The 26,530-nt window shown below is 44.7% G+C and overlaps 1 protein-coding gene across 1 annotated transcript in view; it reads left to right on the top strand.

The window, feature by feature from the left end:
- CHRNA4 (cholinergic receptor nicotinic alpha 4 subunit) overlaps positions 1-25,836 on the top strand; it is a 128,987-nt gene extending 103,151 nt beyond the window's left edge. Inside the window, exon 6 of the mRNA XM_058174285.1 lies at positions 23,500-25,836. Within this exon, the coding sequence (XP_058030268.1) occupies positions 23,500-23,625 (126 nt within the window). The 3' untranslated portion in view covers positions 23,626-25,836. The remainder of the gene's footprint in view (positions 1-23,499) is intronic.
- Positions 25,837-26,530: the final 694 nt, after the last annotated feature.

The raw sequence follows: 26,530 nt of genomic DNA, 5'->3' as shown, positions 1-26,530 counted from the left end.
AGTTAAGTGGAACCCACTACTGATCCCCCGCATGTGCCCCACCACCCACACATGCGCGGCAGAGACCCAAAGGCCAGCTGGCCGGTGGGAGGTGCACATGCATGCTGGGTAGAGCTGAGCTGGGGCGATGGCTGGCGTGCCTGCAGAAAGGGCTCTGCATGCCACCTGGGTTAGGGCATTTGTGGGTTGGATACCCAAAAAGACGGAATGACTTGCCTTCAGAAGTTCTGGGTGCTCCATCACTGGAGATTGGACAGCTACTTTGTTGTGTCCCACTCCTCCGCTGACGACCGGGTCAGGGAAATCCGAATCAGGCGTGCCTCTGCAGCTCTGCCAAAGTCCTAGCAAAGTTCTCAAGGCAGGCAGGAGACCAGAAAGTGACTTCAGCAAGATATGTTAGACTTTGCCTGACTCAGAGAATGCCAGAAAGCAGATCCTTTATATAGGCCATGGGGTGTGGCTCCATGACTCAGCACTTATCCAGGCCTGCCCCTTCCTTCCTTCTGTCACCACCGCCTATCAATTCTTCTGAAGCGAGGGTCACTCCAGTCTGCAGCTGTTGGCAATTGACCTTCCTCAGGCTCACATGCTGTGGGGGAGGGGGAGGGGTCTAGTTGCTCCGTTTGCCTGAGCATGGAGCCAGAGCTGGGGGCTGGAGGCATACTAGGACATTCCTCAGCGTTCGGAAGCAGATAAGAAGGCCCCGGCTGCAGTGAAAGCGGGCGAGACACAACATACTTGTCCGGAATGGTATAGGGCAGGGGTCAGCAACCCGCGCCTCTGGAGTCGCATGTGGCTCTTCCATCCCTCTGCTGTGGCTCCCTGTCACCAGTCGGCTCCACAATTGATAGGACTTTCAGTTAGGACAGGTAGAGGAAAAAGGACACCACGCTAGGAGGAGACTCTATGGCTGGGGGGAACTGGACTTCCGGTCGGCTCCATAATTCAATGTGGGGCTTCTGGTTAGGACCTTAGTGGCTCTTTGAGTGTTTAAGCAGAGGTAGTCAACCTTTTTATACCTACCGCCCACTTTTGTATCTCTGTTAGTAGTAAAATTTTCTAACCGCCCACCGGTTCCACAGTAATGCACCATGTATCATCGTCTGTGCATGTCTCTCGCGCAACATGGATTGGGGTTGTGGGGGGGGCGCTGGCTACCAGCTCTGCTTATCTGTTACAGCTGGGTGGTGTGGGGGGAGATGCGCGAGCTATTCTGGGACGAGGCTCTTTTGTTTGCGGTCGCACTATAGTGCCATTTAGTTTCACTTACGTAACGTGAACTAAACTTATGCGTGGGCGATACAAATAATATATTTTCAGAAATTTAAATTGTCACGGGGAATTTTATGAAAACCTAACGAAAATGTTTTTAAATAATGTTATGAACATTTTTTTTAAAAAGTCAATTAAATTTAAAAAAAAGGAAAATGCTTCGGTATCGGACAAAACCCCTACCGCCCGCCATGAAAGCTGGAACGCCCACTAGTGGGCAGTAGGGACCAGGTTGACTACCACTGCTTTAAGGTTGCCAACCCCTGGTATAAGGTCTCCTGCTTGAGCAAGGGGTTGGACTAGAAGACCTCTAAGAACTCTTGTTATTCTGACATCAAGGAAAATGCTAGGTTGCTTACAATGAATAAAGATTTATTTTAAAACTCCAACCTCTCTGTCCCCAGACAACCATAGCAAATGTCATTTCTTCTTTGCAGATGACTCACAAAGGGATTGCTTTTGCTGGGCAACTTTTATAGTTCTTCAATCTCTCCCCCACCACCCATGGACTTGCTTAATATAGGCATCAGCAAGGGAAGGTTACATATTTAGTGAGGATGAGCTATACTGTTATGTGTCTGGCATGTAGATTGGGGCAGTGTGGGAAATAACGATCTAACTGGAGTTAGAGCGGGAAGTTTGTCACCTCACAACTCGTTTGAGTAAGCAGGAAGGGCTAACTTGATAATGCAGATTCTCTTAGGGCTAATGAAAACTGTGGGTCAATCAGAATGACAAAATAACCGACTAATACAGTTGGAAGGGACCTTGGAGGTCTTCTAGTCCAGGGGTCTCCAACCTTGGTCCCTTTAAGACTTGTGGACTTCAACTCCCAGAGTTCTTCAGCCAGCTTTGCTGGCTGAGGGACTCTGGGAGTTGAAGTCCACAAATCTTAAAAGGGACCAAGGTTGGAGACCCCTTTTCTAGTTCAACCCCCTGCTCAAGCAGGAAACCCTAAACCATTCCAGACAAATCTCTTCTTAAACTTCCAGTGTTGGAGAATCCACAACTTCTGGAGGCAAGTTGTCCATTAATTGTTCTCGCTGTCAGGAAATTTCTCCTTAATTCTAGGTTGCTTCTCTCCTTGATTAGTTTCCATCCGTTGCTTCTTGTCCTGCCTTCTGATGCTTCGGAAAATAGATTGACACCCTCCCTCTCTTCTTTGTGGCAGCCTTGACCGTTTTTAGTTCAGATTTTTATATACAAGTAGTCCTTGGCTACTAATCATTTGTTTTGTGACTGGTTGAAGTTGCAACACCACTGAAAAATGTGACTTATGACCATTTTTCACACTTATAACCATTGCAATATCCCTAATGGTCACTAGATCAAAATTTGAATGCTTGGCAACTGGCTCATATTTATGATGGTTGCCATATCCTGAGGTTACATGATCCCTTTTTGCCACCTTCCGACCAGAGAATATACTAGAGATGTAAAATACTTGATTGTGAATATTATTACAGCAGCCAGGATTGGGTTTGCTAAAAATTGGAAAAACGAGAAATTACCTTCACAAGATGAAATCATTAGGAAGATGATGGAATGTGCAGAGTTGAGTAAATTGACATTTGAAATTAGAGAACAAGAAGATAAGCAATGTTACAAAATATGGGATTTATTTTACTACTGGTTAGAATTACTCGTTAGAATATGTTAGGAAAGACCTAGACTGAATAATAGAATAGAATAGAATAGAATAGAATAGAATAGAATAGAATAGAATTTTATTGGCCAAGTGTGATTGGACACACAATCTCTTGGTGCATATGCTCTCAGTGTACATAAAAGAAAAGATACGTTCATCAAGGTACAACATTTACAACACAATTGATGGTCAATATATCAATATAAATCATAAGGATTGCCAGCAACAAGTTATAGTCATACAGTCATAAGTGGAAAGAGATTGGTGATGGGAACGATGAAACGATTAATAGTAGTGCAGATTCAGTAAATAGTCTGACAGTGTTGATGGAATTATTTGTTTAGCAGAGTGATGGCCTTCAGGAAAAAACTGTTCTTGTGTCTAGTTCTGGTGTGCAGTGCTCTATAGCGTCGTTTTGAGGGTAGGAGTTGAAACAGTTGATGTCCAGGATGCGAGGGGTCTGTAAATATTTTCACGGCCCTCTTCTTGATTCGTGCAGTATACAGGTCCTCAATGGAAGGCAGGTTGGTAGCAATTATTTTTCCTGCAGTTCTAATTATCCTCTGAAGTCTGTGTTTTTCTTGTTGGGTTGCAGAACCGAACCAGACAGTTATAGAGGTGCAAATGACACACTCAATAATTCCTCTGTAGAATTGGATCAGCAGCTCCTTGGGCAGTTTGAGCTTACTGAGTTGGTGCAGAAAGAACATAAGAGACCTAGATAATATAAGATATATGTATGAAAGAGATGTCTATTTTGTGATTGCACAAGAAGATATGTAAGCACTCCACCAGCACATTGTAACTGGTTTGATGAGTTTTTTTATGTTTGTTTATTGTTAAAAAATAAAAATCTTTTTTTAAAAAAGAGTGTTGGATCCGATGATGGAAGAGACAGCTCTTTCAGTAACAACAGCTCTTTATTAGTAGACCAGTACAACCCAACAGAGTGCTAGTCTGACAGTGTCCTCTTTATATAGGGGGCTGCTAGACAGCTTAACCAATGAGATTCAAGTCCTTTCCCGCCTTTTTGGAGGACCTGAGTGAAAACTATAGCCCACTCCTTATATGGTACATAACACAGAGAACATTTTCCTCACGGTCTTTCATAGAATCCCATTAAATTCTCCTGGAAGCCGGGTTTGAAAAATGCTACTGTGAAGGATCCTTCACTGATCAGGAAGTCAGACTGGATGGCCTCTAGGGTTCTTTGCCAAAAATCTCCCATTGTTGTGTCTCGTCCGATCTCACCACCACAGCCGGGGTCTGCTTATCTGCTTCCGAACGCTGAAGAATGTCCTAGCATTCCTCCCGGCCCCAGCCCTGGCTCCATGCCCAGACAGGCTGAGGAGGGGGCATTTCCCGGCCCCAGCCCTGGCTCCATGCCCAGACAGGCTGAAGAAGAGCAAGTATCTCCAGCCCCCAGCTCTGGCTCCATGCCCAGGCAAACGGAGCAACTAGACCCCTCCCCCTCCTCCACAGCATGTGAGCCTGAGGAAGGTCTATTACCAACAGCTGCCGATTGGAGTGACCCTTGCGTCAGAAGACTTGATAGGCGGAGGCAACAGAAGGAAGGGAGGGGCAGGCCTGGATAAGTGCTGAGTCATGGAGCCACACCCCATGGCCTATATAAAGGATCTGCTTTCTGGCAGTCTCTGAGTCAGGCAAAGTCTAAAATATCTTGCTGAAGTCACTTTCTGGTCTCCTGCCTGCCCTGAGGACTTTGCTAGGACTTTGGCAGAGCTGCAGAGGCACACCTGATTCGGATTTCCCTGACCCGGCCGTCAGTGGAGGAGTGGGACACGACACCTACGGCAGACCTGAAAGGCTTTGCCTGAAGAGAGATGAGAATATTTGTAGCTCAGGTTTGAACTGTGGTGAAGTCTTACGCTTAGGCAAGAAAAACCAAAAAGTACACATATAGATTCGGAGAAACCAGGCATAATAGCAGTAACTGTGAGAGGGATCTTGAAGTCTTAATGGACAAACAATTAAATATGAGCCAACAATGCTTGGCGGCAGCCAAAAAAGCCAATGCAATCCTAAACTGTATTAACAGAGAGATACAATCAAGATCAAGTGAGGTACTGATACCACTCTATAAAGCCTTAGTAAGACCACACCTAGAATCCTGCATCCAGTTTTGGTCACCACAGTATAAAAAAGATGTTGAGACTCTAGAAAGAGTGCAGAGAAGAGCAACAAAGATGATTAGGGGACTGGAGGCTAAAACATATGAAGAATGGTGGCAGGAACTAGGCATGGCTAGTCTAGTGAAGAGAAGGACCAGGGGAGACAGGATAGCCATCTTCCAATATTTGAGGGACTGCCACAAAGAGGAGGGTGTCAAGCTATTTTCCAAAGAAACCTGAAGGCCAGACAAGGAATAATGGATGGAAACTGAACAAGGAGAGATTCAACTTAGAAATAAGGAGAAATTTTCTGACAGTGAGAACAATCAACCAATGGAACAGAAGTTGCCTTCGGAAGTTGTGGGAGCTTCATCCCTGGAGGCTTTCAAGAAGAGACTGGACTGCCATCTGTCAGAAATGGTGTAGGGTCTCCGGCTTGGGGGGGGGACGGGTTGGACTAGATGACCTACAAGGTCCCTTTCCAACTCTGTTGTTCTGTTCCATTCCGTTCCTTTTTGTGGCAGACCCGAAAGACTTTGCCTGAAGATAGAAGAGAATACTTGTTGTTCAGGTTTGAACTGTGGTCTCCTTAGTGCACTCTGAATTTGGTTGTTTTCCTGCAGACATTTCATTACCAAACTATGTAACATCATCAGTGCTAGTAGGAACTGGGATTTGCTCTCATTTTATATACTTGCCCTATCAGTGTTGATGGGAGTGGTTCCTTGATTGGGCTCTTTTTTACTCTTAGCTTGTTTGCCTAAATTCGTAGTTTCTTGATTGGGGTATTGTTTGCTTCTTGAGTTAGCTAAATTGCTTGGAAAGAAAGCCAAAAGGTAATTTAGGGATAAAATCTTCAAAGCCAGTGGCTTTTCTTAGATTTCAACAAACTTGTAGCAGTCACTATGAGTTAGGCTGCCAAAGATTTGCTGTCATAAAAGGGCAAAATTTATTTATTATTCATGAGCGTTTTTCTTTCTTATCTCTTGCAAAGATTTGCAAAAGGATTACAGGGTCTCCTCGACTTATGACCACAACGGAACCCAACATTTAGGTTGCTGCAGTAAGTGAAAGATTGGTTCAGCGAATTTTGCCCTATTTTACGACCTTCCTTGCCACCACTGTTAAGTGAATCACTGCAGTTGTTAAGTTAGCAACACGGTTGTTAAGTGAATCTGGCCTCCCCATTGACTTTGCTGGTCAGAAGGTCGCCAAAGGGGGGGGGTCACCTGACCCCAAGGCACTGCAACCGTCATAAATATGAGTCCGTTGCCAAGCATCCAAACTTTGCTCATATGACCACAGGCATGCTGCAATGGTCATAAGTGTGAAAAAATGGTGCCAAGTCCTTTTTTTTTAGGGCCGTCGTAAGTTCGAATGGTCACTAAACGAACAATTTTAAGCCAAGGACTATCTGTAGTTCCCTTGCCTTTTTTTTTTTTTGCATTTATATCCCGCCCTTCTCCGAAGACTCAGGGCGGCTTACACTGTGTCAAGCAATAGTCTTCATCCCTTTGTATATTATATACAAAGTCAACTTTTATTGCCCCCAACAATCTGGGTCCTCATTTTACCTACCTTATAAAGGATGGAAGGCTGAGTCAACCTTGGGCCTGATGGCACTTGAACCTGCAGTAATTGCAAGCAGCTGCTGTTAATAACAGACTGCATTAGTCTGTTGAGCCACCAGAGGCCCTTTTAATTTCAGATGTTGATTATTGACGGTGATTGGCGTGTAAATGTATAGCCCTATTTATATTTTAGATCTTGATTATTATTGTTGCATTTTATTCTGCTTGATTTTGTAGAACCCGGGGACTGCGTAATAAGAGAAGAATATATTTTTTTTGTATTTTTTAATAGGCCTCTGTAGGTGGTTTAGTTTCACCATGACAGAGAGCCTTGCGGTCCAAAGACACCACTATTCTCTTTGCTAGAATAATTCTCTTTAATCCTTCCTAGGCTTTTAATAGCCTTCGAATAATCCCCTCTTCTCAGCCCTCTCCGTCTTTGGCAAAATCCAGGAAAAGCTTCTGTAGAACTAGATTATCCGCACAAAATCCTTTTCTGGAGATCACACGTAGACTGTTGTGCCTCGCCCGCCCTCCTCTCCGCAGCCGGGCCCCTCCCATCTCCTGCTATCTCAGCCAGAGACTGATAGTGAAGAAGAATGGCCTGGCATGCCTCCAGCCCCCAGCCCTGGCACCATGCCTGGACAGACTGAGCAAACAAACCTCCCTCCTATAGCGTGTGAGCATGAAGCCAGCCACGAGCTAGAATTGCCGGCAGCTGAGCAGGAAGACGAAAAGTGGACAGATCCCCGCTTCCGGAGAATGGAGAGGCGACGTCAGCAAAAGGAAGGGAGGGGCAGGCCTGGATAAGTGCTGAGTCATGGAGCCACACCCCAAGGCCTATATAAAGGATCTGCTTTTTGGCATTCCTTGAGTCAGGCAAAGTCTCAACTGGTTGCTGAAGTCACACCTTGGATTCCTGCCTGCCCTGAGAACTCTGACAGGAATTTGGCAAAGTTGCAGAGGCTTCGTGGCCACACTTGATACAGACCCGGCCGTCAGAGGAGGAGTGGGACACGACATAGACTGTGAAGTGAGACTGTAGAATACCACTGGAACTTAAATACGAGGCAAACATATACAGGTTAAGTCCTTGACTTCTGACCTCGAATGAGCTCAAAATTTCCACGGATGAGCAAGAACGGTTGTTTTAGCGAGTCTTGCCCCTTATTACAACCTTTCTTGCCACAGCTGTTAAGGAAATCACTGTAGTTTCAAGCCAAGAAAAACAAAATGCACAGGTACAGTATAGGGGGTACCTGGCTCAATAGTAGTAACTGTGAGAGGGTTCTTGGAGTCCTAGTGGACAACCATTTAAATATGCAGCAGCTGCCAAAAAAGCCAACACAGTTCTGGGCTTCATCAACAGACGGATTAGAATCAAGATCATGTGAAGTGTTAAGACCACTTTATAATGCCTTGGTTAAGGCCACACTTGGAATACTGCAGCCAGTTTTGGTTGCCATGATGTTAAAAAGATGTTGAGGCTCTAGAAAGAGTGCAGAGAAGAGCAACAAAGATGATTAGGGGACTGGAGGCTAAAACATATGAAGAACGATTGCAGGAACTGGGTATGTCTAGTTTAATGAAAAGAAGGACTGGGGGAGACTGAATACAATAGAATAGAATTTTTTATTGGCCAAGTGTGATTGGACACACAAGGAATTTGTCTTTGGTGCATATGCTCTCAGTGTACATAAAAGAAAAGATACCTTCATCAAGAATCATAAGGTACAACACTTAATGATAGTCATAGGTTACAAATAAGCAATCAGGAAACAATCAATAGCAGTCTTCCAATATCTCAGGGGCTGCCCCAAAGAAGAGGGAGTCAAGCTATTCTCCAAAGCACCTGAGGGCAGGACAAGAAGCAAAGGGTGGAAACTAATCAAGGAGAGAAGCAACTTAGAACTCAGGAGAAGTTTCCTGACAGTTAGAACAATGAAATCAGCAGAATGCCAGAATTGTTTGCCTTCAGAAGTTGCCAAAGTTTTTAAGAAGAAATTGCAAAACCAATTGTCTGGAACTATAGGGTTTCCTGCTTGAGTAGGGAGTTGGACTAGAAGACTAGAAGACCTCCAAGGTCCCTCCCAACGTTGTTATTCTAATCTATTCTAGTTAAATGAATCGTGCGGTCATTAAGCGAATCTGGCTTCCTCCATTAACTTTGCTTGTTGGAAGCTGGCTGGGAAGGTCACAAATGGTGATCACATGATCTCACGACCATGCAATTGTCATAAAAAGTGCCCAAATTTTGATCACGTGACCATTAAGGAAACTCCAACGGTCGTAAGTCTGTGGACACCAAGTCATAAGTCACTTTTTTTCCCCCAGTGCCATCGAAACTTTGAACGGTCACTAAACAAATGATCATATATTGAGGACTACCTTTATCAGAAGAAACGAAACAAGTCATTGATCCCCATTTTGATTCTGTTTTTAAGAGCGAAGGGAATCCTATTGCATTGCGTCTTCACTTATATCGGCACAGGCACAAAGAAAAAAAAATATCTGCTGTGCATTCCGTATAGGCATTGGGAAGGGCATCCAGCCAGTAAATGCTCAGTTCCATCCAGTCGCTCAACTCTATCCCGAATTTATATGATGGTAGGTTTTTTTTTAAAAAGGGAGTTATCAGGCTTCTGGTGGTTCCGCTCTCTCCGAAGGACGCCCTAAGGGCGCCCGCTCTGGGATTCTGTAAAAGCCGGCGAAATCAACGGCTGAAAGTACCTTCCCCGGTAAGGAGAAGGGAAAAAGCAGAAGAGGGAAGGGTAGAGCTCTCTCTAGAGGCCCCGTTTGGGGAACTTGAAAGGGAAAGTTCCCTGGAATTCCTTCTGCAAAGCTCCAGGCCCAGTGTGTTTCTGCTTTAAGCAGACAGAGAAGAGAGCGACCACTTCTGCTTCAATTGATTGTTATGGATATTTATAAGCAGACGGAATAAAACACAGGGGATCAGTCATTTAAATTACAAGTATTAAATCTGACTTCTATTTTTTCTTTTAAAAAAATAATAATTTTTTTTTCTCTCATCTACAATCAACACAATGAAATAAAATGGCGTTTACTTGTTGAGAAAGTGAAACTGAATGGAGATTTTATCTTATTGTACTGGACTGTGGATTGTTGGATTATTTTAGTTTGTTTAAGTATTTCATAAGGGGATTTTCAGCAAGAACTTTGCCATGAAGGTTTTTTCAGAAGAATGGATTCGTGACTTTATACAGGATTATACAGAAAGAATGTATTTAATTATTCAACAATACGAATTGGAAAAAATGGCGTTTTGGATGAGAGTTTGGAGGAAATTAACCAAAGTAATCAGGACTTGGAATATGGAATGGATGTAAAGAAGCCTTTTTAAAAGTTTGGATGAAAAGCCTGAAGTTGTGCTACAGGAGGCTGTCTCCGAAATGGAAAAATTCACAGGGTTAATGCTTTCCAAGAGTTCTCTTTTCGGATTGAGGAATATCGGCAGTAACTCGTGGATTCTTGGACATAAGGAACTATTAGGAAATATTGTGACTGACTTTTCAAAAGGAGTAATGAAGGAAAGACAGAGACTAATGCATCAAAAATGGCAAGAGACAAAAGTATCATTTTTGAAAGAATTTTTTTTTGAAATATTAACAGAAAAGATTTTAGCCTTTGTGAAAGATAATATGTAAGGAAGATTTGGAAGAAATGGGTTGATTATATGTTTTATAACCATCATAAAAGACTAGATATTTGGATTTATACTGGATTTTGACGAGGAAGGACTAAAGTTGAACAGATATTGTAATTTCCCTGTATTGAAATTCTATAATCTGTTGTATTGAATTTTAAATAGAATATTCTCGAAAGATCTTATGTAAGAAAGACTTGGGGAAAATTATATGGTTATAGAAGTTATAAGGAGATATTCTCTGAATTGGATTGGATTTTTATGCTTTAGCTGGTTTTAAATATTTTAGGATTAATTTGTTCTACTGATCTATATATTTTATTATTGTTTATTGTTAATTTTTTGAAGGATTTTGGTTATGTAAGGAGGAAGTCAGAGCTAGAGAGGGAGAATTGGTATAATAGTTTTGGGGAAAAAAATTTTTTTAGCATATGGTTGTCTTATTTTTAACTATACCTTGTGTTTGTTCCGGGAAGCCAGGGGGGAGGGGGGAGGGGGTTTGTGAAGGGAGAGGGGTTGGGGGGAAAGGGGGGGAAAATTTTTTTTGTAAAACTTTTTGAATAAAAAAAAAAAGGGGGGGAGTTATCATGGAGCACCCATTCAAAAATTTGCATTGCCTTAAGGCAAGCAGCGCTAAATTTCAGAGATAAGCAGGATCAGCCTTGGTTAGTATTTGGATGGGGACTCTCTGCAGTGGCTAGATCGGGAAGTGGAAAAAGACCACGAAGAAGGTGATCCCAGCAAATTTCTTCCATGCTGCTGTCAAAACTATGTGGATGGTGCGGTTAGGGAGGATGGCTTCACCGAAGATCACATTTACTTTCAGGTTTGTCACAGAAAAAGAAGGGGTGCCCCATAGATCTTCTGCTAGTGAGGGTCAGAGAAATGGCCAGTTTGTGGAGTCCTGGGTGCTCGCTGAGCTTGGTGGTTTTCCAGCAGACATTTCATAACTCTACTAGGTAATTTCATCAGTAATAGAAGGGGTTGGGGTTTGCAGGGGGGAGGAATGGAATAGAATTTTTTTATTGGCCAAGTGTGATTGGACACACAAGGAATTTGTCTTGGTGCATGTGTACATAAAAGAAAAGATACGTTCATCAAGAATGCTAAGATACAACACTTAATGATAGCCATGGGGAGGACGAGGAGGTAGCGGTGGTGGTAGAGGAGGAGAACTGTGGGGTCCTTGGTGCTCCTTGAGCTTGGTGGTTTTCTAGCAGACATTTCATCACCATGTTAGGTGTCTTCATCAGTACTAGAAGGGAGTGGGGTTTGGGAGGAGAAGGAGGAGGTGGAGGTGGAGGAGGAGGAGGTGGTGGTGGTGGATGACTGTGGGGTCCTGGGTGCCCTCTGAGCTTGATGGTTTTCTAGCAGACATTTCATCACCATGCTAGGTGTCTTCATCAGTATTAGAAGGGAGTGGGGTTTGAAGGAGGAGGAGGTGGAAAGGAGGAAGAGGAGGAGGAGGAGGAGGAGGAGGAGAATGACTGTGCAGTCCTGGGTGCTCTCTAAGCTTGGTGGTTTTCTAGCACACATTTCATTACCTACGTAGGTAATATCATCAGTGTTAGAAGAGGGTGGAATTTGCTCTCTGTTTATATACCATAGTTTGCCCCATTAATGTGGGTGGATGTGTTGTTTTCTCCTGGTAGTAGTTCCCTGATTAAGCTCTTGTTTACTGTTTGATTGTTCGTCTGAGTCGCTAAGTCCTTGATTGGGGTATTATTTCCTGCTTGGTTGTTGGTCTGGTATTAATCCCAGTGTTAATCTCTGCTTATCTGGGTGTTGATTGCTGGGGAGGAGAGCTAGAGAATTCCTGGAAATCTGGCACTCAGCCAAATGAGCCATCAACAGGCCTAGAGAGATACACATTGACATGCTATTCAAAAAAGACAATAAAAAAATAAAAAGGAAACAAAAGAACAAAATGCCTCTTTTGCCAGCAACCAGCCAACACTGACAGGGTAAGCCGCTGGTATATAAGCAGAGAGCAAACCCTGCTCCCTTCTAACACTGATGACGTTAAAAATTGGGCAATGCTACGTCTGCAAGAAAACAACTAAGTTCAGAGAGCATCAACACTGAGCTGTAAATAATCTCTTATAAATACAGGTAGTTCTTGATTTACGACCACAATTGAGCCCCAAATTTCTGTTTTTCGGTGAGACATTTGTTAAGCGAGGTTTGCCCCATTTTACGACCTTTCTTGCCTCAGTCGTTAAGCGAATCACTGTAAGTTGATAAGTTAGTAACCCGGCTGTTAAGTGAACCTGGCTTTCTCATTGACTTTGCCCGTCAGAAGGTCGCAGAAGAGGATTGCATGACTCTGGGACACAGCGATGGTCATAAGTATGAAGCAGTTGCTAAGCATCTGAATTCTGATCACAGGATCATGAGGATGCTGGAAAGGTCGTAACTGTGAAAAACGGTCATAAGTCACTTTTTTTCAGCGTCATTGTAACAGTCACTAAACAAATTGTTGTAAGTCGAGGACTACCTGTAAAAAGTCCTTGGGCAGCATTAATTATGGTGAGAGAAAAACGTTTGGTCGCTTCCTTTAAGGTCGCTCCTATTAATGGAGTAGGAAAATTCACTCTTTCTTTATAACTTTCTATCCATCATCTTCTTCTGCCCATTGACTTTATTTTTCTAGCTTGCTCCAATATCTTAGGGGCCCAAATAAACTCCTGCCCCTTTCCCTGCATGTATTGCAGGGGTGAAATGCTACCGGTTCGGACTGGTTCTCCTGAACCTGTAGTAAAAAATGCTACCAGTTTGGGCAAACTGGTATTTCCAACGATCAGCTGGGTGACGATCAGCTGTGATGTGCAATTTATATTAGCTAGAATCGTCAGATTTCCTGTTTTCTAGCTAATCTAAATCACTGTTGTGACTCAGCTCGAGTACGTAGTAGTAGACGCAATCAGTTTAAACACGAACAGATTTTCTTAGAATAGCTGAGAATTAACTCATTCTCAGCTTAGTCCAAACTAAATCAAAGCAAATTCTTTATAATACAACTCTTCAGTCTTATCACCAACCTTGGTCTAATTAGGCAAACTGCCAAAGGCTTTTCTTGGCAAAAGTTCAAAAGCAGAAGACGCCGAAAAGAAATAAATGCAGCAAGATAAGGAACAAGGCTATCAATGTTGTTTTCCGACAAACAGCCCAAGAGCCATTGCTGGTCTTTTAAGCCTTGTGGGAGGGGCCAATCATCTCTTGGCCCTATTCCCAAGTCATTCTCTTTGTTTGAGCTGCTCTTGCCTTCTGGCAGCTCTTCTCATGCGTTCATTAGGAACAGGCTCCTCCTGTTTCTCTGCCTCACTACTGTCAGCCTCTGGAGGCTCCGGATTCCGCACCTCCCCGATGGCTTTGGCCCCACCTCTGCCTTTGACGCAGAGCCCTCATCCGGGCCTTCCCCAGCCTCCAGGACTGGCCCACGTTCTTCCTCAGCCTCATCACTGTCCAACTCTGTTGCCGGCTCCACAGGTGCCGGTGGACCACAACAATCGCGTGGCACAGCGGATTCCCCCCTTGCTCTTCTACTTATCTTTCCAGACTTGGAAGGCTTCAAAATGTTCTTTTTTTAGTGCTGCGTAGGTGCACCTCAGGCGCGCATGCGCGGCACGAACAAAGCTGGCGCTCGGTATCAGACACACGTAACCAATAGCAGACTTCAGAAGATTCCCCCGCTGATGTACTATTTAGAAATTTAGGAATTCACCCTTTTCCTGTCATCCCATCGTCCTCAGCCCTGATTCCCAATCAATTTGCAAAATGGACTTGCAAATAAAAAGGCACTAAAAAAAATTGATCTGGAAACCTTTTATGTGTTTAACAAACTGTTCCCTTCATGCTCCAATTCAGTGTACCACTGAAATATGGCTGCCACGGGGAAAAGTTGTGCATATTAAAGGCTCCTTCAAGTGAAAATTGACTTTTTTTTTTTGGCTAAACAATAAAGCTGGAATGTAAGTAGTAAGAGGTTTTGCTCCAAAAAGTTCTCACGCAAATTAAAATTCCTCGGTACCAATGAGCTACAGATTTTTACATTCCCCATCCTGAATGTTTCTAGGTTTCTAGATTTGGGAGGCACCGTTTTGCGGTGGTTCTCCTCCTACCTCTCCGACCGTTCGCAGATGGTGTTGACAGGGGGGCAGAGATCGACCGCTAGGCAACTCACTTGTGGGGTGCCGCAGGGGTCGATTCTCTCACCTCTCCTGTTCAACATCTATATGAAGCCGCTGGGGGAGATCATTCGTGGCTTCGGGTGAGTTGTCAGCTGTATGCTGACGATACTCAGCTGTACATTTCCACCCCGAACCACCCCAACGAAGCCGTCAATGTGATGACTCAGTGTCTTGAGGCCGTGCGGGTCTGGATGGGGACGAACAGACTCCGACTCAACCCATCCAAGACGAAGTGGCTGTGGATACCAGCGTCCCGGCACAGTCAAATAACCCCATTGCTGACTGTGGGGGGCGAATCATTAGCCCCCAGGGAATCGGTGCGCAATTTAGGCATTCTCCTGGACGCACGGCTGTCTTTAGAAGACCATCTGACGGCCGTCGCCAGGAGAGCTTTTCATCAGGTTCGCCTGTTTCGCCAATTGCGCCCTTTCCTGGATCGGGACTCATTATACACAGTCACTCACACCCTCGTTACTTCCCGTCTGGATTACTGCAATGTTCTCTACATGGGGCTCCCCTTGAGGAGCACCCGGAGGCTCCAACTGGTACAGAATGCGGCCGTGTGGGGGATTGAGGGAGCACCTCGTAGCTCCCATGTAACACCTCTCCTGCGCAGGCTGCCCTGGTTGCCGGTGGTCTTCCGGGTGCGCTTCAAGGTGCTGGTTATTTATTTATTTATTTATTTATTTATCATATTTATATACCGCCCTATCTCCCTAGGGACTCAGGGCGGTTCACAGGCAAATAAAAATACATATAAATACAGAATAAAATAACAGTTAAAAAGCTTATTCTACATGGCCCAATTTTTTTAAAAAAACCATATAAATAATAAAACCCATTAAAACCAGTATAAAATTTAAAATCTACTCCAGTCCTGCACAAATAAATAGATGTGTTTTAAGCTCGCGGCGGAAGGTTCGGCGGTCCGGAAGTTGACGAAGTCCTGGGGGGAGTTCGTTCCAGAGGGTGGGAGCCCCCACAGACAAGGCCCTTCCCCTGGGTGTCGCCAGACGGCACTGCCTAGCTGACGGCACCCTGAGGAGTCCCTCTCTGTGAGAGCGCACGGGTCGGTGAGAGGTATTCGGTCGCAGCAGGCGGTCCCGTAAATAACCCGGCCCTATGCCATGGAGCGCTTTAAAGGTGGTTACCAAAACCTTGAAGCGCACCCGGAAGGCCACAGGCAGCCAGTGCAGTCTGCGCAGGAGAGGTGTCACATGGGAGCCACGAGGGGCTCCCTCTATCACCCGCGCAGCCGCATTCTGAACTAACTGAAGCCTCCGGATGCCCCTCAAGGGGAGCCCCATGTAGAGAGCATTGCAGTAATCCAGACGAGACGTCATGAGGGCGTGAGTGACCGTGCATAGGGCATCCCGGTCTAGAAAGGGGCGCAACTGGCGAACCAGGCGAACCTGGTAAAAAGCTCTCCTGGAGACGGCCGTCAAATGATCTTCAAAAGACAGCCGTTCATCCAGGAGGACGCCCAAGTTGCGCACCCTCTCCATCGGGGCCAATGACTCGCCCCCAACAGTCAGCCGTGGACTCAGCTGACTGTACCGGGATGCCGGCATCCACAGCCACTCTGTCTTGGAGGGATTGAGCTTGAGCTTGTTTCTCCCCATCCAGACCCGTACAGCTTCCAAACACCGGGACAGCACTTCGATAGCTTCATTGGGGTGGCCCGGTGTGGAAAAGTACAGCTGGGTGTCATCAGCGTACAGCTGGTACCTCACACCGAAGTCACCTTTAAAGCGCTCCATGGCATGGGACCGGGATATTTACGGGACAGCCTGCTGCCGCCAGTTACCTCCCATCATCCGGTGCGTCCAGTCCGCTATCACAGGGAGGGCCTCCTTAGGGTGCCATCGGCCAACCAATGTCGGCTGGTGGCCCCCAGGAGAAGAGCGTTCTCTGTGGGGGCTCCGGCCTTGTGGAACGATCTGCCGGTGGGACTCCGTCTTCTCCCTGATCTTCGGACCTTTAAGCGGGAGCTCAAGACCTTCTTTTTTCACCAAGCGGAGCTGGCCTGATTGATTTTAATGCTGTGGGTTTTTAGTGGGCTTTTAAATAGGGGTTTTATTCTATTTTTGTAATTTTCTTACTTAATATTTTTAACATACAGCGATTGAATTAGATTTTTAAACCGGATATTGTATTTTAAAATTTTTGGATTATTGTGTTTCATTTGCTGTACACCGCCCTGAGTCTTCGGAGAAGGGCGGTATAAAAATTTGAAAAATAAATAAATAAATAAATAAATTTGGACTCCAGGTAGTCCTGGACATACGACCACAATTGAGCCCCAAATTTCTGTTGCTAAGTGAGTTATTTGTTCAGCGAATTTTGCCCCATTTTAGGAACTTTCTTGCCACAATTAAGTGAATCTGCCTTCCTCACTGACTTTGTTCGTCGGAAGGTCACAAATGGGGATCACTTGACTCGGCCGAAGAAGTTGTAGAAAAAATGCTTTGAAAGGTTAAAAAAAAAAAAGTTGGCCACGCCCACCCAGTCACATTACCCCCCTCCCCCACCAAGCCACGCCCACAGAACTGGTGGTAACAAATTTTACATTTCACCACTGCTTCAATTCCCAGAATTCCTTAGCCAGCAAGACTTCAGGAATTCTGGGAGTTGAAGTCCATACCTCTGCAAGTGGCCAAGATTGAGAAACACTGACTTATGAGTATGTGAAGTATGTTGTGCTGTGTCCCCAATTTAATTTTAAGCTGTCCTGAACGTAAAGGAGTTATTTGGTTTTTCTCATCTGGCTTTTCCCCCATCCCTTCAAATACAGTGTGACTTTAATTGCTCTCCAAAGATCATTTGATATTAATTTCACATGACTCGGGGGAAAAAAATACAGAGATTGACAAAGCCCTGTAAGTTGGAGGGAAACTGGAGAAATAAATTTCTGCCCTCAAATGGGGAAGGCTTTTGAGGATTTAAACAACTGAAGGCTTAGACAGGAGCTCTGTGGCCTCCAGCAAATCCTGAATTGGCTTAATGAAGGTCTAGAAATGCATATGTCAATGTACGTTAAACTTGTATGTGAGATACGATTATATTGATTGTGGATGTAGCTGTTTAAGAGGAATTAAACTTACATACTTGACATCAGTGGTGCTGTCGTGTCCCACTCCTCCTCTGACGGCCGGGTCTGGGAAGTCTGTATCCAGCGTGGCCACGAAACTTCTGCAACTTTGCCAAATTCCTGTCAGAGTTCTCAGGGCAGGTAGGAATCCAAGGTGTGACTTCAGCAACCAGATGAGACTTTGCCTGACTCAAGGAATGCCAAAAAGCAGATCCTTTATATAGGCCATAGGGTGTGGCTCCATGACTCAGCACTTATCCAGGCCTGCCCCTCCCTTCCTTTTGCTGACGTCGCCTCTCCATTCTCCGGAAGCGGGGATCTGTCCACTTTTCGTCTTCCTGCTCAGCTGCCGGCAATTCTAGCTCGTGGCTGGCTTCATGCTCACATGCTATAGGAGGGAGGTTTGTTTGCTCAGTCTGTCCGGGCATGGTGCCAGGGCTGGGGGCTGGAGGCATTCTTCTTCACTATCAGTCTTTGGCTCAGATAGCAGGAGATGGGAGGGGCCCGGCTGAGGGCGAGGCACAACAGGTGCCGAACATTAGTAAAGGTAAGTAAAACCCACCCCTGCTTGACATTTTATTTTATTTTTTTATTTTTTTTGTCACATAGTATATATAAGCATAAGCATGAAATAACTATATGAATTGGATACAATCAAAGGGAACACTAGGACAGGAACAGTAGGCACGCTGGTGCTCTTATGCACGCCCCTTATAGGCCTCTTAGGAATGGGGTGAGGTCAATAGTAGATAGTTTTTGGTTAAAGCTTTGGGGATTTTGGGAAGAGACCACAGATTCAGGTAGTTTATTCCAAGCATCAACAACTCTGTTACTGAAGTCATATTTTCTGCAATCAAGATTGGACATGTAAGAAGTAATGTAAATTTGTACAAAGATAAAGAAATATACCATTTATTAGCTTAAAACCAGTGACGTTAAACCATGTCCATTGTTTTTAATTTGAATTATTAATAAAAAACTTAATTAAAAAAATACTGAATTGGCTTGTGAAAAAAAAAATCCCCCACTTCGTGTGTACAAGCCAGCGATGGCTAACCTTTTCTAAACCGAGTGCCCAAATCACATGTGTGTGTGTGTGAATATGTGCGTGTGCGCCCAAACCCCTCAAATTCAATGCATGTGAGGGGGGGTCTGCATTTGCCCCCCCCCCCCGCATGTGCATGTATGCCCATCCCACACAAAGACCAGCTGGCCAGCTGGAGGCACACACCAGTTTCAATTTTTTTTTTACTACAGGTTCTGTGGGCGTGGCTTGGTGGGTGTCAGGAAATTGTTATTTGCCTAACTAGTTGGCCAGGCAATATATAAACTAACTATGCATGTTTGTAGAAAGGCATGATATTGCTTTAAGGCTGTGCTGCATCATGCAAGCATCCTGATTGGTTGAGCTCTGTAGCCAATGTATAAAAGGACTACTAAATTATGGCTTGTGGGGAATCTACAGGGACGCTACAGGATTGTAACCTGATGACATGCTGCAACTATATATTTGAGCTTTATGATCGTTGCTTGATCATGGCTAGTTACTGATTCCTCAAGATACTAACTATTGTGTATTGAACTGTGTTTTGCTGAACTGAAAGAAGACCTTGTTTGTTGTGCAAGTCTACGTTTGGTAAGAAGACCTGATATTTGTAACATCCCTGACTGATTGACTTTATATGTGTATGACCTGGAATTGTATTTGGACTACGTTTTTGCCTTTTCCCTAAAAGTAAAGGAATATCAAACCCCAGTTTGTCTGCAAGTGACTGTTATTGTATACAACCAGTATCAGTTGTTTTCATGCATAGGGTACTCTGCTCAACAGTCCACAACCTTGGTTGTGAACCCATATTACCCTTAACAGTGCGCATGGCATGGCTTGATGGCCGTGGCTTGGTGGGCATGGCAGGGGAAGGATACTGTAAAATCTCCATTTCCTCCCCACTCCCAGGGGAAGGATATTGCAATATCTCCATTCCCACCCCAGTCCAGGGGAAGGTTACTGCAAAATCCCCATTCCCTCCCGATCAGCTGGGACTCGGGAGGCAGAGAATAGATGGGGGCGGGGCCAGTCAGAATTTTTACTACTGGTTCTCCGAACTATTCAAAATTTCCACTACCGGTTCTCCAGAACTGGTCAGAACCTGCTGAAACCCACCTCTGCCACACACGCATGCACAGCAGAGCTGACCTGGGGTGACGGCTCTTGTGCCCACAGACAGGGCTCTGTGTGCCACCTCTGGTTTGCCGTCATAGAATAGAATAGAATAGAATAGAATAGAATAGAATAGAATAGAATAGAATAGAATAGAATAGAATTTTTTATTGGCCAAGTGTGATTGGACACACAAGGAATTTGTCTTGGTGCATATGCTCTCAGTGTACATAAAAGAAAAGATACGTTCATCAAGGTACAACATTTACAACACAATTGATGGTCAATATATCAATATAAATCATAAGGATTGCCAGCAACAAAGTTACAGTCATACAGTCATAAGTGGAAAGAGATTGGTGATGGGAACGATGAGAAGATTAATAGTAGTGCAGATTTAGTAAATAGTTTGACATTGTTGAGGGAATTATTTGTTTAGCAGAGTGATGGCCTTCGGGAAAAAACTGTTGTTGTGTCTAGTTGTTCTGGTGTGCAGTGCTCTATAGCATCGTTTTGAGGGTAGGAGTTGAAACAGTTTATGTCCTGGATGTGAGGGATCTGTAAATATTTTCACGGCCCTCTTCTTGATTTGTGCAGTATACAGGTCCTCAATGGAAGGCAGGTTGGTAGCAATTATTTTTTCTGCAGTTCTAATTATCCTCTGAAGTCTGTGTTTTTCTTGTTGGGTTGCAGAACCGAACCAGACAGTTATAGAGGTGCAAATGACAGACAGAGTCATGGGTATAGGCATTCCACAATTGTCTAATCATTTGACATTTTTTTTTCAAAAAAAGGGAAGGATTTCAGACAGTGTTGTGGGAGTTTTGAAGTAATGTACTTGCCTTACTTTTTTTTTTTTTTTTTGCAAGGCAGCCCGAAGTAGTTAACGAAGGGATTTCGTTCGTTGGATGTGCACACAATTCAGCAGGAATTGGTGGAATGTCCATGGGATGAGATGATAATGGATTTCATGATTCCATTATCAGGAGGTGAAATGCAGGAGGAATTCTGGGTTACTTATAAAGGTAGAGCTAGTTTGATGTAATGGTGAAGGTGCTGACCAGTGGTGAGTTGCTACACCTGAGGGTAGAACAAGAAGCAATGGGTGGAAACTAATCAAGGAACAAAGCAACTTAGAACTAAGGAGACATTTCCTGACAGTGAGAACAATTAATCAGTGGAACAACTTGCCTGCAGAAGTTGTAAATGCTCCAACACTGGAAGTTTTTAAGAAAATGTTGGATAGCCATTTGTCTGAAATGATGTAGGGTTTCCTGCCTGGACAGAGGGTTGGACTAGAAGACCTCCAAGGTCCCTTCCAACTCTGTTGTTGTTGTTGTTGTTGTTGTTGTTGTTGTTGTTATTATTATTACTACTACTACTACTACTACTACTTCAACTACTACTACTACTACTGGTTCTCCCTGGTTCAGGCAAGTCAGTAGCGGAGATAGTGAGGTGAGAACAAACCAGTTCGCTGTGACTGTTAGTTGGGCACCCCCATCCGCCCCTGCGCTATACCTACCTATATTCATTCGTTTTTAGCCCAGCTGATAGGCTTAGCAGAGCAGATTGCCATGCCTCAGCTGTTCTGAAATTCAATACACTTGCGCAAAGCGCCTGCGTGAAGCGAACTGGTGGTAACACCGGTTGAATCCCACCACTGGTGCTGACCTAGAAATCAGGAGACAGTGAGTTCTAGTCCAGTCCAACAACTAAAGAGTCTCTTGATGCGGGTGAAGGAGGAGAGTGCAAAAGTTAGCTTGAAACTCAACATTAAGAAAACTAAAATCATGGCATCCGTCCCTTTCAATTCCTGGCAGATAGATGGTGAAGAAATGGAGGTAGTGACAGATTTTATTTTCCTGGGCTCCAAGATTACCTCAGATGGGGACTGCAGCCAAGAAATTAAAAGACGCTTGCTCCTGGGGAGGAAAGCTATGGCAAATCTAGACAGCGTACTAAAAAGCAGAGACATCACCCTGCCAACAAAAGTGCGTATAGTCAAAGCTATGGTTTTCCCAGTTGCAATGTATGGCTGTGAAGGTTGGACCATAAGAAAGGCTGAGCGCCAAAGAATTGAGGCCTTTGAACTCTGGTGCTGGAGAAGACTCCTGCGAGTCCCTTGGACTGCATGGCGAACAAACAAGTAAGTCCTAGAGGAGATCAACCCTGATTGCTCCTTAGAAGGCCAGATCCTGAAGATGAAACTGAAATACTTTGGCCACTTAATGAGAAGGAAGGACTCACTGGAGAAGAGCCTAATGCTGGGAAAGATTGAGGGCAAAAGAAGAAGGGGACTACAGAGAACGAGGTGGCTGGATGGAGTCACTGAAGCAGTAGGCATGAGTTTAAATGGACTCCAGAGGATGGTAGAGGACAGGAAGGCCTGGAGGAATGTTGTCCATGGGGTCGCGATGGGTCGGACACGACTTCGCAACTAACAACAAAAAGTCCAGTCTTAGGCAGGACAGCTGGCTGGGTGACTTTGGGTCAATCACCAGGAGACTGGGAATTGTAGTCCCACCTGAGGAAAGAAAGCCAGGTGACTTTGGGGTCAGTCACCAGGCGATTGTGAGTTCTAGTTCCACCTGAGGCATGACAGTTGGCTGGGTGACTTTGGGCCAATCCAGGAGACTGGGAATTCTAGTCCTGCCTGAAGCGTAACAATTGGCTGGGTGATTTATGTGGTTTAGGGTTTCCTGCTTGAACAGGGGTTGGACTAGATGACCTCCAAGGTTCCTTCCAACTCTGTTATTCTGTTATTTATTCTAGTTCTCAAAAATAAAAAAAATGATGTATATCTCTATGGAGCTATAAGAGCTCTGAACTTTTATCTTGAAGAGGAACTATAGATAAGCTGGAAGTCAAGGAAGGTATATCCATACCTTCCAGAGGATGTGGATAGGAAAAAAAAACCCAGTTAATGCAGGTAATCCTCAACTTACGTTCATTTAATGAACGTTCAAAGTTACAGTGGTGTTGGGAAAAAAAAATGTCTTATGAACAGGGGTGACAGTGCTGGCTCATGTTTAGTTAGCCATCTGTGGCAGAAGGCTATTCTGGGATTTACACATTTTGAAAGCACTTTCGCAAGAAGCTGAAATTCTCCCATATTATGAATGTCTTAGGCAGAGATGGTATTCACTTACCTTCGCTATCGGTTTGCAAATGTGAGCGTGCACATGCCTGCATGCACGCTTTGCTCACACACACCACCTCCGCGCACGCGCAGTGCCTTCCGCGCACGCATAGAAGGTCAAAAACTGGATAAATGGGACATGATTACATCCAGGCGGGTGGCCGGAGCCGGCTGCAGCCGCTGCTACCGGTTCGCCCGAACCAGATAAAACCACCACTGGTCTTAGGGGTGTGATAACTCAGTGGTTAAAGACACTGAGCTTGTCAGCAGGGAAGCTGACAGCCTGCATTTGGGACCAAGCGCTGCCTGACAGGGTGAGCTCCCGTTCCTTGCTCCAGCTCCTGCCCATCTAGCAGTTCGTAAACATGCAAATGTGAGTAGGTCAATAGGTATCACTTTGGTGGGAAGGTAACAATGTTCTGTGCACCTCGGCATATAGTCCTGCCAACCACATGACCACAGAAGCATCTTTGGACAACACTGGTCCTTTGGCTAAGAAACGGAGTGGACGCCACCACCCCTTGAATCAGTCACGACTGGACAGGGGAAAAATTTACCGTTATCTTTTATGAATGCCTTGCTTCTGATTCTCCTTTTTTTCTCTCTCTCTCTCTCTCTGTCTCTGTAGGTGAAAGAAGACTGGAAATATGTGGCCATGGTCATTGACAGAATATTCCTCTGGATGTTTATCTTAGTCTGCTTGCTGGGAACGGTGGGACTTTTCCTCCCGCCTTGGCTGGCAGGGATGATCTAGGAACGGTCCACCCTGGAAACGGAATCGATTAAGTTCAGCAGATCTAAGTCAACCCCGGAAAGCTCAAGCTTTCATCTCGGGCTGGCTGCTATCCCATAATTTACCATCACATCAGCGCATGACTTTTTTCCTAGAAGCTCTGGGATGGCCTTCCAAGGTTGCATCATTTGCCTAAAACCATGGTCATCATCTATATCTCTTTGAGGGGGTTGGGGTGGGAGGGAAAGGGCCGGTTCCAATTGCATGATGGCATTAGTTGTCCTGTAGAATCCTGAGAATCCAGGCAGGTTCCCTTATGGAACTACCAACCTAAAGGCACTCAAGAGTCCAATAAGCCCATGGAGAAATATCGCCCTCGGGCTTGATTTGAAGTGTAGTCTCCAGAACTGTACGGGTTCTAAACGCAAAGTCTCGGGCATGCATCCTTGCGCTTTAAAAGTAAGGCATGCTGCCAACTAAGGCGTGTTCTGTCTCCTTCCCCACTTCAGACCCACGAGCTGGCCTTCAGCCAGTGGATTCACGGCTCTTATCAGTCCTGGCAGAGAAATCGCAGCTGCCTGCCAAAGTTCAAACAAATGACTCACATAGCAAGACTTTCAGCTGTTTTTGAAACGAATCAGCTAAACTTTGCTTCCCGTGGAGTGAGAGCAGTTCCAAAGCTCCTTATATATCCTGTGGGGTGGGGCTCCTGCCCCACCCTTCCTTTTGATGACGCCGCCTGTCTAATCTTCTGAAGCGCGGGTTAATCCAAGCTTGATTATTATTATCAGCTGGGTCTGAAGGCGTAGCTTGGGGAAGGGAGGAATCAGGGGATGACGGCCTCATTATGTCCTCCAACTGGTCTGGTTTTGGCTCCTTGAGCCGAGCCAAAGGAATCGGTGCTCCCAAGGTAAGCCTTACCGGCCCTTCCCTCTCACTCTTGGAGTCACTTTCGGGCATGGGGCCAGGTTCGGGGGCTGGAGTCACAACAAGGCAATGCATTTTGATTCTTGTGACTTTTGGCGGTGGGAAATGAAAAGTCAAGGATGCCGGAGAAACGCGTCCCAACTTTTTAGTCATAGAAGAAAGTAGAGAAAAGAAATTTTGTAGGTCAGTTCCCTACTTGGATTGTGTCCAGGGAATAGCTTATCTGTCCACTGAAGCGTTGAGCAGAGGAGTCAGATGGCGAAGGTTTTGCGGAGCCTTATACCTCTTGAGATTATAGGGAGGGGCGAAGTTTTTCATAGACGCAAATGCATCAGGAAGAAAGATAGGTTAGGATGCTTCTAGAAGATCTGCTCACTCTAAAATTGCAGGCAGCTTTTAAATCGCAGGAACTCTTCTAGCAGAAGGAAGCTTTATTTGCAGTTGAGAGGGAAAGTCCAGCAAATGTATCTCTGAAACATGACATCCAGTTGAAGAGAGAGCTGCAGGCAGCAGCTCATCATTATATGATGGCATCAGATGAAGTTCTGAAAATTTGAAAAGCATCTTTACGGCGAGACCCAATTTGATGTTGTAGCTAAAGGCGCTGGACTAGAATCCAGAAAACGATGAGTTTTAATCCTGCCTTAGTTCCAAAGCCAACTGGATGACTTTAGGCCCCTCATTCTCTCTCAGCCCCTGGAAGAAAAACCCAACGTCAAATGACTTCCCAAAAACATTGCCACAAAAATTGCATAGAGCCATCCAGGCCATAGCCAGGAGTCAAGGCTAACTGGAAGGCACCAGACCACAACTTTAGCCTACCAATAAGAAGAGAATCCTTCTACGGAATGGGCTAAAGGCATTGGTCAAGTTGGTTCAATAGCAAGCAGAGCTCAAAAGTGATCCCAGAAATACATTTCCTTGGATTAGCAATGCAGTAGAAGTACCAACTTTGCAAGTTTTAGGAGTAGAAAGTTACAGTAGATATCAGGCTACCAGGGAACATGAGTTGAAAAGTGTGATTGCATTTGGGTCCAATTGGTGGGCTTTGAATTACAGAGTTGGGAGTGACCTTGGACAGGGGTGAAATGTAAAATTTGTTACTACCGGTTCTGTGGACGTGGCTTGGTGGCAGGTGGTAATGTGACTGGGTGGGCGTGGCCAACCTTTTTTTTTTTACTTTTAAAAGCATTTTTTCTACAACCTCTTCGGCCGAAGAAGTTGTAAAAAAATGCTTTTAAAAGCCTCTGATGATCCCAGCTGAGTTGCCTGATCATCAGAGGCTTTTCTTTTCTTTTAAAAACATTTTTTTTGCCTATAAAAGAAAAAAAAGCCTCTGATGATCAGGAAACTCAACTGGGATAGCCAGAGCCTTTTAAAAGCATTTTTTCTACGACCTCTTCGGCTGAAAAGGTTGTAGAAAAAATGCTTTTAAAAGCCTCTGATGATCCCAGCTGAGCTGCGTGATCATCAGAGGCTTTAACTTTAGAAGCATTTTTCTACAACCTCTTGACGAAGAAGTTGTAAAAATGCTTTAAACCTCTGATGATCCCAGCTGAGTTGCCTGATCATCAGAGGCTTTTCTTTCTTTTAAAAACATTTTTTGCCTATAAAGAAAAAAGCCTCTGATGATCAGGAAACTCAACTGGGATAGCCAGAGCCTTTAAAGCATTTTTCTACGACCTCTTGGCTGAAAGGTTGTAGAAAAATGCTTTAAAAGCCTCTGATGATCCCAGCTGAGCTGCGTGATCATCAGAGGCTTTAACTTTAGAAGCATTTTTCTACAACCTCTTGACGAAGAAGTTGTAAAAATGCTTTAAACCTCTGATGATCCCAGCTGAGTTGCCTGATCATCAGAGGCTTTTCTTTCTTTTAAAAACATTTTTTGCCTATAAAGAAAAAAGCCTCTGATGATCAGGAAACTCAACTGGATAACCAGAGCCTTTAAAAGCATTTTTCTCGACCTCTTGACTGAAAAGGTTGTAGAAAAATGCTTTAA

Source organism: Ahaetulla prasina, chromosome 3, assembly GCF_028640845.1.
Source record: "Ahaetulla prasina isolate Xishuangbanna chromosome 3, ASM2864084v1, whole genome shotgun sequence".
NCBI classification, from domain to species: Eukaryota; Metazoa; Chordata; class Lepidosauria; order Squamata; family Colubridae; genus Ahaetulla; species Ahaetulla prasina.
Note: the sequence above shows the minus strand (reverse complement) of the source record. Positions and strands in the feature narration are given on the sequence as shown.